An 18,814-nucleotide genomic window follows, 5' to 3' on the forward strand; every position below is an offset into this window, starting at 1 on the left:
TCTGGGAAGCAGGTCACCTGAGACAGATAGGATTGTCTTAACTAAACAAGTCACATGGGCGACCCTGTATGTAACTGGTAAACAATTCATTTATTCAATATAGAATTATTTCCCTTTTGTTGTTGCTATTTTATTTTTACTACATTCTCTCTCTCCCCTCTCTCTCTCTCCTCTCTCTCTCTCTCTGTGTGTGTGTGTGTGTGTGTGTGTGTGTGTGTGTGTGTGTGTGTGTGTGTGTGTGTGTTGTAGGCACACATACATGGAGGTGAAAGGACACCTTCCAGGAGTCAGTTCTCTTTCTACTGTGGGTTCTGGGGACTCAACTCAGTCCTCAGACTTAGCAGCAAATGCCTTTACCTGCTGAGGCTTCTCAGCTCAGCTGCCGTGAATTTCAGATCCTCCTCTCTCTACTCACTGAGTGGAGGGGATTATAGGGGTCCACCACTATGACCATGTGCTGAAGTTCAAACTCAAGGCTTTGTGCATGCTAGGCAAGCATTCTATTGACTGAGCTACATCTTCAGCCTAAAACTTCTTTTTTTTCCTCACTATATAACTCTGACTGGCCTTGAACTTGAGATCTACCTAACTGCCTCCCAAGTGCTGCCATCCTCCTTTTTTTGAAACAGGGTCTTATGTAGCCCAGGCTGATCCCCAAATCTATGTAGTCAAGAATGACCTTGAACTTCCTGTTCTCTTCTTCCTGCCTCATGAGCGCTGGGATTATAGGCATGAACCACTACACTCAATTTTATGTGGTACTAGGCGTTTAAGCACAGGGTTTCATGCATGTTAGGCAAGTACTTTACCAACTAAGCTGTATCGCTAGCCCTTTTAGTTGTTGTTATTTTGTTTGATTGGTTTTGTTGTTCTTGTTGTTTTGAGAAAAGGTACTGCTGGGCTGGAGAGATGGCTCAGAGGTTAAGAGCACTGGCAGCTCTTCCAGAGGTCCTGAGTTCAATTCCCAGCAACCACATGGTGGCTCACAACCATCTATAGTGGCATCTGATGCCCTATTCTGGCATGCAGGAATATATGCAGGCAGAACACTGTATATATAATAAAATAAGTAAATAAATCTTTGGGGGGGGCGGAGTTCTGAGACAGGGTTTCTTTGTGTTGTTTTGGTGCCTGTCCTGGATCTTCCACTGTAAACCAGGCTGGCCTTGAACTCACAGAGATCTGCCTGGCTCTGCCTCCCAAGTGCTGGGATTAAAGGTGTGTGCCACCACCACCTCGCTGGCCTAGCACTCTTATATGGCCTAAACTGGATTAAACTCAAAGCAGTCCCTTGTCTCTGCCTCCTGGGTGCTGGGATTACAGATTCTATCTGCCATGCCTTACTGCAATGTTTATCTTTACTGCAGCATTTTTTTTCTTTTTTAAGATTAAAAGGGAGTCAGGCAGTGATGGGTATGCCTGTAATTTCAGCACTTGGGAGGCAGAGGCAGGAGTATTTTCAAAAATTAAGGGCATCTTGGTATTCACAGTAGATTTCAGGCCAACCAGGATTACATGGTGAGATCCTGTCAACAAAACAAAGTATAGGGCTAGGGGCTGGAACAATGGATAATAAGTTAAAAACCCTGGTTGCTCTTCAGGAGGACCCAGGTTCAATTCCCAGCCCACACATGGAAGCTCACTCCTGTTCAGGGAATGGGTTGCTCTCTTCTGACCTTCACAGACACCAGGCATGCAAGTGGTACACAGACATACATGCAGGCAAAACACCCATGCACAAAAAAAACTTATTTTTTTAAAAAGAAAGAAAACCACAGGGCTGGCTCTATAGCTCAGTGGTAAAGTGCTTGCCTGGTGTAGCTGAAGCCCTGTGTTTGATTCCCAGCACTACAGGAGGAAGAGAGGGAGGAAAGCGTAGCAAAGTTACTGGGCATGGTAATAGGCTTATACCTGTTAGCCTAGCGCTTGGGAAGCGGAAACAGGACCGCTGGGAATTCAAAGCCAGGCTGGCTACAGTGTCAGACTGTCGTAGAATAAGTAAACAAACAAGCAAGATTTTTTAGAATATCTTTAGGCATACCTTATTGTATTAACATGGTGGCTGTTCCAGAATGCAAAGCAGAAGAGTTTTATCCTGTGTGGTGCTGGCCCTACTCTACATCTGATTTTTGGAAAAGATAAGTAAATTCAGTTGATAACTCTGACCATAGCTATGTACTTTCCTTCTTTCAGCCTAGTTAATCATTTAATAAATGAGAACAATATACCACTTTGCAGGGTTGGGGTGAGGCTTCTGGATGGAGATACTGTGTAAGCCCTGAGGTGCAATGCATGCATATGGAAAGAAAGTTGTTATATGGACTTTCAGGCTAATCAGGCCCGAGGTGTTGGCCATTTCTTGTGTCCATCATAAACAGTCACCATGAATCAATATAGTTTAGTGGCAGAGTACTTACCTGACTGGGAAGTCCTTCAGTTTGATCCCTAAACACTGTAAAAAAAAAAAAAAAACATACAAACAGAAGAGCCCACCCCGATTGACATGGTGTTCTGTTCTATTTCCTAATCAGAGAGGACCAGGTAAACTTCCGAGGATTCATGAGAACTTTGGCTCATTTCCGACCCATTGAGGATAACGAAAAGAGCAAAGATGTGAATGGACCTGAACCACTCAACAGCCGAAGCAACAAACTGCACTGTAAGGAGCATCCGTTCTGTGGCTTAGCATATTTCCTCCTCTCCCCCATCATCTCTGCTCATTTACTCTTTCATCATTTATAAAAGCAGTCCATGGAGCCAAGCTGAGTTGGAATTCCCGGTTTACCTTTTTTTGCCTATGAGACTTTGGACAGGTTACCTGAGGTCTTTGGGCTGAAGTTTTCTCTTGTGTGAAATGAGATATTAAGGGCTTTTATACATCATTTCCGTAGCTCATTCAGAGATTTTGGTTGCTGCTAGAGACAGAATCACATGTTTCCTAGGCAAGCCAAGCCTGGCTTAAATTCCTACTTCCATTGTCTCCACCTCCCATGTACTGAGATTACTGGCATGTGCCACCACACCTTATTTTTGAGGGGCTTGGGGTAAAGCCCAAGGCATAAAGTGTGCCAGACAAGCACTCTTACTACTGAGCCACATCTGTAGTCCCCACTAAGAGATTCTTCCTGTTGTGAGAATTAATATATGTCAGGTGCTTTCCACAGCACCTTGTATATACGCTAAGTGTTACCTGCTCTTATAATGGAGTATCTCTCGTAGGCCAGGCACTGTAGAAGGTACTAGAGTGACAACAGGGAGCATGGGAGCAAGGCCCAGGCCCTGCCTGTGAGATAATGCTGAATCTCCGTCTGTTCAGGAATTGGTGGATTCTGCATTTGACTGAAGTTCCAGTAACAGAGGCAATGTTTCATTTCCTGTGCCTGTTGCCTCTTGCCTCCTTTCTTTAGATACCCGATTTCCTTCTGCCCTTGTTGGCCATGGACTGCTGCCCAGTCCTTTACAACACTTTTCCAGGAAGTTGAAGTTGAATTTCTACTTTTCTTTCAACACAAGTTGATATTGAAATTGTATGAAACTGATTGAGCCCAACTCTGCCTTGAAATAATGCATGGTGGTGCCCAGGAGTTTGTGCAGCCACAGATTAAATGGAGCCCGTGATGATTTAAAGATCCTAGAAACTTTTTAAATATTAGAACAGATACAAATAAGTTAGATTACATAATGCTACGTTTCAAATATTTGACAAATGCCCCATGAAGTTTTAGTTTGTGGCTGTTGGCCTTTGTCTGCTCATCTTCTTGGGAGGAGTATGAGTTCCCTTTTGTTGGCATTAATGGCCAGTTTGAGAATCACTGAAGTGAATCTTGTTATTTAGGCCAGAGAAGATTCTTGAACAAAAGTACTAAATTACTGTTGAGCTTTACCACAACATTATAGTGCTTGACAAATGGCAGGAAATTTCAATAGAAACAAAGCTGAATACAGCAACAATTTTGTGCATTATCCTCATGTTTGTTATAGACTGCACTGGTGAGCCACATTTTCCTCCTTCAAGACCCAGTACTGTTTGCTTCATGCAAAGCCTTCTGTCTGTGGGTTGTTGGTGTTTTTATTTATTATGTTGTTTTTAATTGTTTTCTAGACAGTCTTACATTGTGGTCCAGGCTGGAACTCAGTGTGTAATCCAGGCAAGTCTCAAACTTGGGACGGTCCTCCTCCCCTCGGCCTCCTGAGTGCCACCACGGCCAGCTTTGATTAGTGTTTTAGCAGATTTCTAGTGTATGCCCACCTGATGTTGATACTATATAGTAAAAATGGATTTGCCTGACTTGAGACCAGGAGTTAATGCATAATTGGAAAACCAGTTGAAGCATAGAATCCTAGGAAAGTACACATGGTTCACCATTTTCCTTTGCCTTAAGCTGCTTAAGCACTCGTTCTTAGTGACCTTGGGCCAGTGGTTGTGTACTTTTCCTTGTTTTCCCAGACAGGGTTTCTCTGTGCAGCCCTGGCTCTCCTGGAACTCACTCTGCCCACCAGGCTGGCCTTGAACTCTGCCTCCCTAGTGCTGGGGTTAAAGGTGTGCACAACCATCGGCCACCAGTAGTTGTTCTCTTTTTCTTTTCTTTTTTATTTCTCTGTGATGGGATCTCACTGTGTAGCTCTGGCTGTCCCGTAGACAGGGAACTCACAGAGATCCGCCTGCCTCTGCCTCCCGAGCCCTGGGATTAAGGGCGTGCACCACACCCAGCTTGGTAGTAGTTGTTTTCTTGAGTGTGGGTCTGCTGATGGAAGTTGTATCTGCTTTTATTATACATTAAATAACAGGATGTGGTATTTGGTCAAAGAACAATCTTAAACCTTAAATTGATGCGGAGCACAGATGGTCAACTGAGAACCCAGCAATATGTGCATGTGAATCATCATCCATTTGTGTTGCATTCAGAGTCACAGGTACCTATCCAGTAGACATTTTGAGAAGATCATTTTTTCTTTCCGCAGTCATGAATTCCTTTGTCTGTGGACCCAGGGTCTAGAAAGGATATTCTACAAGAACCTCAGAGAATTGTAGCTTTTCCTGAAGCAGCTTTGCCTATATATCAACATTGATATCTCTCTCTCCCTCTCTCCCTTCCCCTACCTCTTTTCCTCCCTCCCTCCTTCCCTCCTTCCTCTCTCCCTCTCTCCTCCCTCTCTTTCTTTTTTTTTTTAAGGCAAGGTCTTACTATGTAGCCTTGGCTGGCCTGTAATTCCAAATTTAAGCTGGCCTCCAAACTCAGCAGAGACCTGCCTCTGCCTCTGAATTGTTAGGATTAAAGGCATGCACCACCATACCCTATTGAGACTCTTTTTTAAAAAACTGAACAAAACAAACAAACAAGAAAATGCTCACCAGAAACTGGAGACATGATTCACAGGTTAAAAGCACTAGCTATGAGGGGCAGTGGTGGCATACATCTTTGATCCCAGCACTTCGAAGGCAGAGGCAAGTGGATATCTGAGTCCTAGGACAGCCAGGGCTACACAGAGAAACCCTATCTAGAAAAACAAACAAACAAACAAAAGTAGTAGCTGTTCCTCCAGAGGACCCAGGTTCCATTCCCAGCACCTACAGGGCAGCTCACAACCATCTGTAACTCCAGTCCCAGAGAAATCCAAGAGCCTTCTTTGGCCTCTTTGAGTACCAGATATGCACGTGGTACACAACCAGACATGCAGGGAAAACAAAACAAACCAAAAAACCCCACATACCTATTAAATAATAAACTTTTATTACAAAACAAAAATAGTTCTAGGGGCTGGAGAGATGGCTCAGCGGTTAAGAGCACTGGCTGCTCTTCCAAAGTTCCCAGGTTCAGTTCCCAGCACCCACATGACAGCTCACAACTATCTGTAATTCCAGTCCCAGGGGATCTGACACCCTCACACAGACATACATGCAGGCAAAACACCAGTGCACATAAAGTAAAAATAAATAAATTATTAAAAAATTATGTTGTCTGGGCAGTAGTTATGCACGTCTTTAATCCCAGCATTGGGGAGGCAGAGGCAGGAGGATCTCTGTAAGTTTGAGGCCAGTCTGCTCTACAGCGTTAGTTCCAGGACAGCCAGGGCTACAAAGAGAAACATTGACTTGAAAAACAAATAAATAAATGAATAGATAAATAAAAATTAAATTTTAAAAAGATCTCCTTGCCATTGGTTTGCAACAATATGAGTATACTTAATAAACTATACTCTTAAAATAGTTAAGATTGCAAATTTTGTTATATTTTTTTACTATATACACAGAAAAAGAAAATCAGTCAGTCACAGTTGTGTGTACCTATTATTCTGAATCCTTGGAGGATCACAAATTCAAAGCCAGATAAGCAACATATATATATTTTGTCTGAAAAAAACAAAAATCATTAAAAAAGGGCCAGGGACCTACAGCGAATGGTGGAACTTGCCTTTGGTAACAGCAGGCAGATCTCTGAATTCGAGGCCAGTCTGGTCTACATGATGAGTTCCTGGTCTGCCAGGGCTATGTAAGAGACCCTGTCTCAAAAACAACAACAACAACAAGGGTCAGACTTTGTGTTGACTGGGCGTGATGGCACAGGCCTATAGTCCAGCATTTAGGAGGCAGAAGCAAGCTAGTCTCTGTGAGGCCAGCCTAGTTTACCTAGTATATTCCAGGACAGTCAGAGCCACAAAGTGAGACTGTGTCAAACAAAACAAAACAAACATGTTTATTATAATGACTGATAGGCTTCGGTATCTTCAAAGTTCTAGTGTATCTCTGGGATAGAAAATGAACTGCAGTTCCCAAATTGTTCTTGTTAGCATACAGTGGGGTGACAGCTATGCCCTTTCAGAATACTGTATTTTATTGCCACAGCTCAATACATTGTTTTAGGGCGGGGACAGAAGAAGACGGAGAGGACGGATGCAAACTGATCGAGATTGTTTGGGTTAGGAGAGGACCTAGTACCTGGGGAGTGTGGTCTGCAGAGTTCTCTTTCAGAAGCCTTAGATGGGATTGTTTCGAGGGCGGGGAGGTAAAGATGGGAACTGGAGGGGAGTAAAACTATTCTGTATGGCGTAATACCAGGTATGCATTTGTCAAGACTCAGTCAAGTTTAACGTACACTGTGGACTTCAGTTAATACTAATGCACCAGTAGTCCTGCTGATTTTATCTAATGTCCCATCCTAAGGCAGGATGGGAATAATACTAGAAACATGGGTAGTAGAAAGGTCTGGACCACATGGGAACTCTTTCCCCTTAGTCTTGGTTCGAAAGGATGAAACTATTTCTCTGAGTTTGCTGCTGCTGCTGCTGTCCCCCCCCCCCCCCCACACACACACACACACTGGTCCTCCTCCTCTTTCATGGTGTGGACATGTTGTCATGAGTGCATGTAAGTAAGGAGGCCAGAGCAGGGTGCTGGGGCTCTTCCTCTGTTCCTCTCTGCCTTCTTGCCTTGAGACAGGCTCTCACTGAAAGCTTGCTCTTCAGGCTGCTCTTGCTCTCTTGATTCATCGCCCCAACCCCTCCTCTTTAAAAAAATAAAAATCATTTTTACTTCTCTGTGTGTGTCCGTACACATGCACGTGTGTCTAGAATGTGTTGGGGCCCCTGGAACTGGAGGAAACCAGTGGATGGGAGCCTCCTAGTGTGTGTTTAGTTCTCTGGAAGAACAGTAAGTTCAAGGCCAGCCTGGGTTACATAAGACCCTGTCTCCAAAAAAATTAAAAGTCGACTAAGATTGTAGGAAAATCCTCATTCCATTTGCCTAGTCAAGAAATTAAGAGCTGGGCACAATCGAGTATGAATTGAATCCCAGCATTTGGGAGGCAGAACAAAAAAAATCTCTGTTAGTTCAAAGTTCAAGGCTAGTCTAGGCAACACTGAGACCCTGTCTCAAAAAACAGACAACAAACAAAAAAACTACAGAGGTGGCCCAGCAGTTAAGAGTACTCGTTGTTCTTCTAGAGGACCTGGGTTCAGCGCTCTTTTATTTATTTTATTTTTTCTTTTGAGACAAGGTCTCTTGTAGCCTAGATTGGCCTAAAACACCCTGTGTGACTGAGGTTGGCTATATGTTCCTGATCCTCTTGTCTCTACCTCTCGAGTTCTGGGGTTCCAGGGGTGCATTACTCTGCCTAGCTTGGCAGTCCAGGCATGGTAGGTCAAGCCCATAGGCTGACGCAGGAAATTGCTGTGAATTTGAGGCCAGCCTGGGCCACGTAGTTCCAGGCCAGTGTAGGCTCTAGAGCAAGACCCTAGGTCAAAAGACATAATAAATAACCAGAAATCACAGTGGCTTACTTGAAGTAGTTTAAAAACTACCTGAATTCAGTTATGTAACAGTAACTTCAGTGAATTCATCTCTTATTCTTACAAAATTACCTAGTGTTCTCAAAATACCGTTCACACAGTAGGTCTTAAACAACATGGCAAAAAAAACTGACTAGGTTTTACTCTTCTGAATTCTCTCTCTTATATTGACATAAGCAAAGTTTTTGTGTAGCCTTTCTGAAAGAGAAACGTAAGACAGGCAGGGCAGGGACTGAGAGATGATGTGGGGGGGGCCTCAGGGCACTTGCTGCACTGTCTTGAGGACTGGAGTTTAGGTGCCCATTTGAATGACAAGTCAGGTATACCGTCCACACCCATAATCCCAGCTCTAGACAGTGGGGTGGGGATTATAGACATCCGAGTCTTGTTGATTTTATTGAAAACTCCAGTCCTTGCTGGGCACTGGGATGCCTGTAATCCCAGCACTTAGGAGGTGGAATGGAAAGATCAGGAGCTCAAGGCCAGCTGTAGCTGATTATCAGGCTTAAGGCCAGCTTCAGCCACATGAGAATTCTGTCTCAAAAAGCAAAAAGAGGAAGAAATCGCAGCTCTTTACTGAAGAAGAGTAGGACGGGAACTCGGACAGGTCTATATTGGGTATCAGTTTTCTGTCTCCTGTCCTTTGTGTGCTCAGCTCCTTGAGAAAGGACAAAGGACTGCAAATTGCCCACTGACTTGTTGTGTTTTCCTACCAGTTGCTTTCAGACTCTATGATTTGGATAAAGATGACAAGATCTCCCGCGATGAGCTGTTACAGGTATGTGGGACAGTTTCAGAACAGTGTGTGTTGGGGGCCCTGACTTCATTTTTATGGGCAGCACTTGTTCTTTCTTTTCGGGAACATTCATTTAATCCCTGCCTTGGAAAGAGTCCTGTTGCAGATAAAAGGCAGAGAAGGCTGGGAGTGGGTCCCTAAGTCTTCACGGATGGGCAGTCTCCACCACTTACGAGCTGCCTGTCTGCGGCGGCGCTCCGTGACAAAGGGCGTACTTACTGACAGGCCAGCTTGTTGGCCATCCTTTAATTCCAAGGACTCTGAAGTAAGTTCTGCTGTTCAGTCTCGCTTGGTGTCAGAGTCAAGGGACGGCTGTGGCCGCTATCTGCCCAGTTAACCCTTCCCGGTTGTGGCAGCAACAGTGGATGTGCCCCTGTTTCCCAGCTGGGACTGACATACTGCACGATCTCTTCTAAGTTTTGGACAGTAGGAAATTGTCCCTTTTGTTGACTCTGGAAGACTCCAGGGAGCTAGCACATCGAGTAATTTCCATGGGACAAGCGCTGTGTTTCAAGATATGTCTAAAAGGGGAAGTACTTTCTGCTTCAAAGTAAACTGGAACTAAATTTTTTTTCATTTCATTATTTCATTTATTTATTTATTTATTTATTTTTTTTTTTTCCAAGAAAAAGTTTCCCTGTGTAGATTTGGATCCTATTCTGGAACTTGCTCTGTACACCAGGCTGGCCTCAAACTCCCCAAGTGACTGGCCTAAATCTTTATCTTTAATAAATTTACAAGTTGCCCGGAGGTGGTGGCTCACACCTTTAATCCCAGCACAGGCAGAGGCAGGCGGATCTCTCTGAGTTCAAGACCAGCCTGGTCTACAGAGCAAGTTCCAGACAGCCAGGGCTACACAGAGAAACCCTGTCTCAAAAAACAAACAAAAAAAAAAAAACAAAAAACTTCCAAGTTGAAGCCTACTCTGAGCAGATTAAGGACCAACTCAGTCTTCCTACATTTCATGAGAAAACTTGAAACAGGAAGCAAATGGTAGTTTACCTTGGCCCTTGCTTTAAAAAAATACACAAAATATTTACTATTTATTCTTTAGAGAATTTTATACATGTATGTGATATTTTTGATCATATATGCCCTCTTCCTCCACTTCTCTTATTTCCTCTAATACACCTCTTTCCTAATGTCTGTTCTTTTTGAAAAAGTAACTTACTGAGTGCAGTTAGTGCTGACGATGTGCATGTGGATGAGAGACCATCCATTGGAGCACGGCCCCACCCCCAGTTAAAATGACTCCAGCCTAGGCTACAAAGCAAGTTCCAGGACAGCCAGGGTTGTTATACAGAGGAACTGGCCCAAAAAAAGGAAGGGAGGGAGGGAGGGAGGGAGGGAGGGAGGGAGGGAGAGAGGGAGGGAGAGAGGGAGAGAGAGAGAGAGAGAGAGAGAGAGAGAGAGAGAGAGAGAGAGAGAGAGAGAGAGAAAGAGAAAGAGAGAGAGAAAAAGACTCCACCCCCAGCAGCCACCTGCCAATAGCTCCTCAGCTGTGGGTGGGGGTCTCATGATCCCCTCCCCATCCATACTGGATGTTGACTTTGCCCTTTGCTTTTGAGATGGGAATAGGGTTTTCCAGTGAGTCGCATACTGTCTTACTGAAAATTATACCCATGGCCTTTGAGGGCTTAAAAGATGGAGGCAACCACCCTTCAGTTATATATTTTCATCCTCTGGTCCAGATCTGGCTGCCAGAAAGATGGTTTTGGAATGGAGAATTGGTTTATTTTCTGTTAACTAGGATTTCTAAGAAATCGTGTGACATGGGATAGGAAAGTCACTGGGGCAGGAACGGCCTTGTTCCACATGTGCTCCTGGACTGTTGAGGTGTTCAGGCAACAAACTTTAGCCTATCAAGAAGAGACGTTTTCCAAAGTAGAAGAGAACCAAGTTTCTAGGCGCTGTATTTTCTAAAGCATTTGGTGAATACGTGTGTATAGTCTATGTCATGTGTCGGTTATACTTTTAAGTAGAGAGGGTTGCTCTATTTCAAGACCCATTTCATGAGGCTAGCATAACTCAGATATGAGAACCTTATAAAGACAGTGGGAGAAAAATGCCAGTCAGACCCTTCTTTTTGGATTTTTAAAAATTCCAAACACAGGGCTGGAGAGGTGCGCAGTGGTTTAGAGTCCTGGCTGTTCTTGGAGAAGACTCAGATTCTGTTTCCAGCACCCACATGATGGCTCACAACCACCTATTACTCCAGTTCAGGGACCCAGTGCCCTCTTCTGAAATGAATGCTGAGGTGTAACTCGGTGGCAGAATGCGACTGTGCCACATGGAAGGCCATGGGTTCAATTGAGAAGACCACACACACAAAAGGGAACATGTTATAGAAACTAAATAATAACAATTAAATAACAGTAAATTTCCACTGGCTAATACACTTCCAAGTGGATTAGTAAGTGGTTAGACAAATGGAAGAAGTACTGGCCTGGGAACCGAGGCCTGGAGACACAGCAGCTGTCAACTGGTTCACGGGCCCTGGGTCAGACCACTTCTGCACCTCCTCCTCAGTAAAAGGCCAGATAAAGGTGTTTATCACACACCACTGTTGTCCACCTCCAAACACAGACACACATATATATTCTAACTATAATTCTTTTTGTGTGTGTGATGTTGGGGATGGCACCCAGGAACTCACACGTTAGGCAGCATGCTCCTTACATCCTTTCCATAGCCTAAGTGCTTTTCATTCTCCAAGCAAAACACCTCAGGGACTGATTGAATTGAGATCTGAGGAGGCTGTGGTTGGGGGATCAATTTATCTGCTTGGTTACTCACATTTGGAAGAGATAGCAGTGGCTTTGCCCAAATATACGTGGGAATGTTACTTCCTTTCTTCCTTTTTTTTTTTTTTTTTTTTTTTTTCCGAGACAGGGTTTCTCTGTGTAGCTTTGCGCCTTTCCTGGAACCAGGCTGGCCTCGAACTCACAGAGATCCACCTGCCTCTGCCTCCCAAGTGCTGGGATTAAAGGCGTGCACCACCACCGCCCGGCCCTACTTCCTTTTTTAAAAAAAGTATTTTAGTTTATATGTGTTGCCTGCACTTATGTCTGTGTACCATGTCCATGACTGGTTCCCAGGGAGGCCAGAATAGGGCATTGGATCCCCTAGAACTAGAATTACAGACAGTTGTGAGCCATCGTGTTGGGGCTGGGAATGAAATCCCCTCTTCCTCTGGAAGAGCAGCCAGTGCTCTAATCGCTGAGCCACAACTTCTAAGGTATTTGTTTGTTGTTTGAGACAGGGTTTCTCTGTGTAGCCTTGGCTGTTCTGGAACTTTCTCTGTAGATCAGGTTCACCTGAAACTCGCAGAGATCCACCTGCTTCTGCCTCTTGAGTGCTGAGATTGAAGGCATGTGCCAACACCACCTGGTATAACTTTTGGTTTTTAATAATTGGTTGATAGCCCATCTTGAAACAAACAAACCAAACCAAAGAATTGGTCTAGAGCTATGTAATAAAGGTAGTTGACAGCTGTGTGAGGGAGTATATATAATTAGTAGTAGCTACTTGACAAGCTGAGGAAGATTGTTGGAGTCTAGGCAATTAAAGCCAGCCTGAGCAGCATAGGAAGTCTGTATAAAAAACAGGCCTCCTTTGCCACCGCCCCCTGACAAAAATAGTTGTTAAGAAATAGAAGCTCGTGGGTTGGGGATTTAGCTCAGTGGTAGAGTGCTTGCCTAGCAAGCACAAGGCCCTGGGTTTGATCTTCAGCTCCAAAAAAAAAAAAAAAAAAAAAGAAGTAGAAGCTCACTGCTCATGCCATTTACTGTTTGCAGAGGATGTAAAGGAGTGGGGACAGGAAGGCCTGTGAGCCATTAGGCAAGAGGACAGTGCAGTTCTCATCTTGTTTAAGGTGCCATGTTTGTGGATGTGTGGTACTGGGGCCTTGTGTTTGCTAGGTGTGCACTCTACTGCTGAGCACTATCCCAGATACCCCCATCTTTAAAAAGGTCTTCACTAAGTTCACCCAAATCGGACTCAACTTGTAATTGTCCCACGTCAGCCTCCCAAGTTGTCTTCAAGGAGATTTATGTGGGCTGTAGCCTGTTAATGCCCCCGCCCCCCATGGAGGACTGCTTTTGGATTGAATTCCAGAACAGCCCACCAAACTGACTTACATCGGTAAAGAACTGCTTTGCCCGATGCAACAGGACACTCAGGGATAGGTTGTCGGGTTTCACAGTACCTGAGTATCCCAGCTTTCTTGTATAAATTCACATATGATGTATCACAGCCTCAGGATGGCTGTTGTGCCAACAGACATCATGCTTGTAGTCTAAGCAGGAAGAATCAGTTCTGTCCATATGGAGAAGACACTTAGTGACTTTGCTGGAGTTCTACTCACCTCCTTTTTTAGAATGGCCTAGATAAGAAACAAAGGATTTCACTTCGTTAGCTGGTGAATTTGAAAGAATCTAAGGAAAGGGGAGTTGAGGTGGCTTTTTCTCAAGTCTCCTTTAAGGCTTTTGGTCTTGTAGGTACTACGAATGATGGTTGGAGTGAATATCTCGGATGAGCAGCTGGGCAGCATCGCAGACAGGACCATCCAGGAGGCCGATCAGGACGGGGACAGTGCCATATCCTTTACAGAATTTGTTAAGGTCTGTCCACCACCTTTTGGTTTTTTTCCTCTCAGTTCCTTTTTATTAGCATATATGAGTTACATTGAGTTTATTATAACACTTATGTTCATGTCTTTTGGAGGGGTGAAGATAAGAGTTTAATTAGGGTTACTCACAGGAGCATGGGGGGAATTATGAAGGGCTACACTACTGAAGAAAATGTCTTCCCAGCAACCATTAGCTCTCTGGATCCTTCGGGAGGGGTGTGCCCTTAGGAGCCTTTTCCCCTTACCTCTTGATTTTAAGTTAAATGCATAGGAAGAAAAAGGGGACACCCATTTTTATTATTTATATATTTAGAAGGGTACTCAGAATGGTCGTAATCTTAATGATAATTTTTGTTTGTTTTTCAACTCCAGGTTTTGGAGAAGGTGGATGTAGAACAGAAAATGAGCATCCGGTTTCTTCACTAAAGGACAGGGACCAAATTATTCTTGCTTTCTAGTATTTAAGAACTGGAACTTCCTTCTGTCCTCCAGCCCCACCCTGTCCCATCATCCCCCTTTCCCAGAATACTACTGCTCTTGCATGACAACCTGAAGTCTTTCTTGTCCACACAGACTTGCCTTTGGTGTATAAACAGGGCGTTACAGAATGGTACCCTCAGTCTTTTTCTGTTCAGTATGCACCCACCAGGTCTCTATTTGTAAGTGACATCTTCCCCTGTTTTGCTGCTGAATACCATGCATCCATCCTGTCTGCGGAAATGAGATAGGGACTCGTGTCAAGAACCAGCCAGCAAAGCTCCCACTGGATGGAGACTGCATCCACGCTGCCTTCCCTTCATCGAGCCTCTGTCATGGTCCTGTGTCCTTGTGTCCTTTACTTCCTACCTCCCTGTCGCCCAGCCTTCTGTCCATTTGGTCTTTCAGCCTCCCTGTGTCTCCTTGACTCCGGGCTCTGCTGTCAAGCCTGTCTCTGATGTGACAGACTGGTGAGTGGTCTGGTGGTTTGTATCTACCTTCTCCTGGCTGTGTCTCTGGGACATTGCCTATCCAGGAGCCTTTCAGCAACCAGTACAACTCTTGGAAGCACGTGACTCTCTTGGTCCCCTGCACTGCTCTCAGCACAGGGCTTATGAACAAGTTGTTCTTGAAAGGTGGTCATGGTGAGGCTTGTAGAGCCGTGTCTCCTAGGTGGTTGGTTTCCCCAGATCTCTCTACCTCTGGCTTTTTATTTTCAATGTATCTATGTGGCTTCTTTTCTGAGTACAGTGTTGACATTCAGAAAATAGTCTTACGCTTGCCAGTTTGCTTCTCTTTGGGACATTGTCACCAAAACAGTGGCTGTTTTGACAATATGGTAGGGGCCTTCTTGTAGTTTTCTGAAGAGGCTAAAGAGCTGGAGAGCTGCCCACATTCACCCTGCAGCATGGGTTATGTGTGCCTCAGTGTTCTGTACACTGGAAGATTCTTTACATTTCCAAAACAGAAAGACTAGTGTTATGGAAGTGCCTGACTTATCTCAGTCCTAAAGAACTAGATTGTCCTCAGTGTCTTAAAGCTTTGCACAAAATCCCGAATGAATTTTATACTTGGCAAATTTTAATGCTGGAAGTCATGTAGTCAGTTCATAATCCTGGTCCAAGCATTGCATGTATTGTCTCATGAGCTCCCTAATCACATGACCTTCCTAGCTCCTTGTGTAGACCATTGCGGATCTCTTAGGAGCATAGGGCCTGGCCCTGGTGACACCAACTGAAGTGATATTAGAGGTCTTTGAGTGACCCGGCTCAACTTGTAGGCTAATGTCAGCTGGTTTAGAGCTCATTGAATCAGCTGCTTCTCCCCTGTGTCTGTGTGAATCTGCTCTGGGCTGGCTTTCTCTGATGTTGCTTGCTTGCTTGCTTCTTTGCTTTGGAAGGCTATCCAAGATGTGTAAACAGTTCTTTAGGAAAGAAATTGCTATTAAAAAATCCAAACAAACTGGGGTTGGGGATTTAGCTCAGTGGTAGAGCGCTTGCCTAGCAAGCACAAGGCCCTGGATTCGGTCCTCAGCTCCGAGGGTGAAAAAAATCCAAACAAACAAAAACACTGCAAAGGAAGAGTGAGGAGCAGGGTAGTGGCCAGGATGGATGGCTGGAGTCTACATGAATTGGGGAGTTCTATATGGAATATCTGTCTGACTTTGTGATCAAATGATGTAATATACAAATTGTATAAAAGGGAAGAATTGTCTGATATTGATCTGTTTGAGAAGTACTTCAGAGGCTTCTTGATTTACATATTTAAAGTTTCTAAGATTAATAACCCCCCTTAGCTGTATAGCAAACTGTTTTAATCCACAGTTGTGCCTTATTGTCCCATTAAAATTGTATTCCTCAATCCATCAATAAATTAATTGTCGTTAAAACAAAAGAATTTGGTTGACTTTTATCTATGTGTTTTATAACAATTTTATGTAACTCAAGTGTCCTAAATTTGAAATAGAATGGTGTCTCCCTTGATCAGATTTATGGTTATGGTGTCATTTGCATGTACACAGTACTGCTGTGTGGCCTGTGACAGAGACAATCACCTAGGGGTCCGGTCTGCCAAGAGCCATGGCGTTTTGTCTCTGACCCCTTCCTATTAATTCCAAGTAAGATCCAATATTTTCTTTGTTTTTTTGGGGAAAGGGATGGGGGAGTGGAGTGCATTTTCACTTGGTTATTTTGATTTTTGAGGCAGAGTCTTAATTTCCCTGACTGGCTTGGAATTTGCCATATAGATCAGGCTGACCTCAAACATGTAACAATTCTTCCACCTTAGCTTCCCAAGTGCTATAGTTACAAATGTTTACCCCAAACACCCAGCTAAAATCGAGAGTGTGTGTGTGTGTGTGTGTGTGTGTGTGTGTGTGTGTGTGTGTGTGTGTGTGAGAGAGAGAGAGAGAGAGAGAGAGAGAGAGAGAGAGAGAGAGAGAGAGAGATGTGTGATGTGTGGAATTCAGGTAGGGCCTTAAGCTTGCTAGGCAAGTGCTATACAACTGAGCTGTGTCTCCATCCCTCAGTTTCTTTTATCTAGTCTCTAAATCCAAGAAGCATTGCTTACAAAGGAGGAGTGTTATAGATAGATAGATAGATAGATAGATAGATAGATAGATAGATAGATAGATAGATTATTAGATAGCAAGCTGGGGTGTGGTACATACCTACAACCCAAACACGAGGTGAAGACATAAGGATCAAGGGGTTCAAGCTTAGGTACATCTTAAATTTGAGGCTAACCTGAGCTACATGAGACCTTGTCTTAAAAAAAAAATGAGGCTGGAGAGAGCTCAGCAGTTAAGAGCACCTGCTGCCCTTGCAGAGGACTGGGGATGGGTTCCCAGCACCCATACAGTGTCCTTCCATCTGTTCCTTAACACCGGTTCCAGGGTATCTGCACCCTGTTCTGGGCTCTGATGGCACCAAGCACACATGTGCACATACATACACCAGACAAAACATTACACATATATACACAACATTTTTAAAAAAGAAAACAAAAACAAACAAAAAACAAAAAAGCTAGGCGGTGGTGGCACACACCTTTAATCCCAGCATTCGGGAGGCAGAGGCAGGTGGATCTCTGTGAGTTCGAGGCCAGCCTGGTCTCCAAAGCAAGTTCCAGGAAAGGCGCAAAGCTACACAGAGAAACCCTGTCTCGGAAAAAAGAATAAAGAAAACAAAAAAATCCAGAATAGACATTCTAGTATAGATCAATAATCTTAGCAGTTCCCTACCCCTACAGGTCTCACAACACATTTATAAAACAGGCTTCAAAGCCCATTGTGTAGAGCTAGCCGGTGATTCTAGCACTTAGAAGACAGAGACAGGAGCTCAGGCGTTCAAGGCCATGCTCCACTAGAGTCTGAGTGCAGTCTATGCTACAGGAGACCCTGGCTCAAAACAAAAACCCCCAACGGGGCTGCAGGGACAGCTCAGCCGTTAACACACTGCTTTTGCAGAGGATCCGAGTTCAGTTCTTAGCATCCATGTTTGTTTGGTAAGCTCACAAGTGCTTGTGACTCCAGCTCAAGAGGATCCAATGCTCTGGCCTTTTCTGCTTGAACTCACTAAAATTAACACCCCCAACCCTCACCCCACCCACCCCGACACATAAACACAGGTAGTTAAAAATAAAATCTTTTGTTGTTTTGAGACAAGGTTTCTCAGTGTAGCCCTGGCTGGTCTGGAACTTGCTCTGTAGACCAGGCTGGCCACAAACTCACAGAAATTGTGAGCCCCCCCACCCCACCCTGCCCCCACCGCCGCAAAAAGAAAAAAAAAAACCTTAAAAAAAACATTCAAAATCTAAAATGTGTTTCCTGCTTATAGGCTTAAGCACCAATGGAAATCTACTTAAATGAAAGATTCCTGCTGAATATTTGGAGGATTGAGCCCAGAGATTTCCTGTCTGGCTTTTTTTTTTCTATGACCTTGAAATCACAAATTTTTGTTGCTAAGACTTGGAAGCTTGTAATCAGAGAACAGCACTGAAAAAAGCCCGTTCTGTCGTGATGCTGAATTCCTTGTTTGTTTATTTACTTATTTATTTATTTATTTACTTGCTTGCTTGCTTACTTATGAGGCGGAGTCTTACTGTGTAGCCCTGGTTGGCATGGAACTCGAGATGTAGATCAAACTAGCCATGAACTTAAAAATTCACCGCCTCTGCCTCTTCGTGTAGAGTAAAGGTGTGCTACCATTCCTGGCTGTGGGGCTCAGTTTCCTGAGAGGAGGAGTTGTTTCTTCTCAGCCTACAGTACAAAGAACAAATTTCTACCTGCCATTAAAATATGTCCTGTAGGATGTCATTCAGGAGAATAGCCATGGGGAATTTTGTCATTTTCTCAAAATTGAATCAGTTTCAAAGAATGAGTGTGCTATTTTAAGTGTGTTACGTGCTGCATCTTTTGGTGGCTAGGGAGCTGAAACAGCCGATAATTTGTGTTTGCAAAGATAACTGGTCTGTGAAATCATTCGTACCTAACACCAGGGGCATTTCTGTTGTCGTCGTAATCACCATAAAGTCAGAAGTGGAAAAGGGTGCTGTGCTGGCTTGGGTCCTGCGTCTAGGGAACAAAGGAAGGACAAACAGACATGCACACATACAGTGAAGCTGTG

At 44.1% G+C, this 18,814-nt stretch overlaps 1 protein-coding gene across 1 annotated transcript in view; it reads left to right on the forward strand.

Annotated features, from left to right (window-relative positions):
* Chp1 (calcineurin like EF-hand protein 1) overlaps positions 1-16,085 on the forward strand; it is a 35,298-nt gene extending 19,213 nt beyond the window's left edge. The window contains exons 4-7 of the mRNA XM_006991260.4: positions 2,532-2,659; positions 9,003-9,064; positions 13,582-13,704; positions 14,085-16,085. Of these exons, the coding sequence (XP_006991322.1) occupies positions 2,532-2,659; positions 9,003-9,064; positions 13,582-13,704; positions 14,085-14,138 (367 nt within the window). The 3' untranslated portion in view covers positions 14,139-16,085. The remainder of the gene's footprint in view (positions 1-2,531; positions 2,660-9,002; positions 9,065-13,581; positions 13,705-14,084) is intronic.
* Positions 16,086-18,814: the final 2,729 nt, after the last annotated feature.

This window comes from Peromyscus maniculatus, chromosome 4 (assembly GCF_049852395.1).
Source record: "Peromyscus maniculatus bairdii isolate BWxNUB_F1_BW_parent chromosome 4, HU_Pman_BW_mat_3.1, whole genome shotgun sequence".
Classification (NCBI taxonomy): Eukaryota; Metazoa; Chordata; class Mammalia; order Rodentia; family Cricetidae; genus Peromyscus; species Peromyscus maniculatus.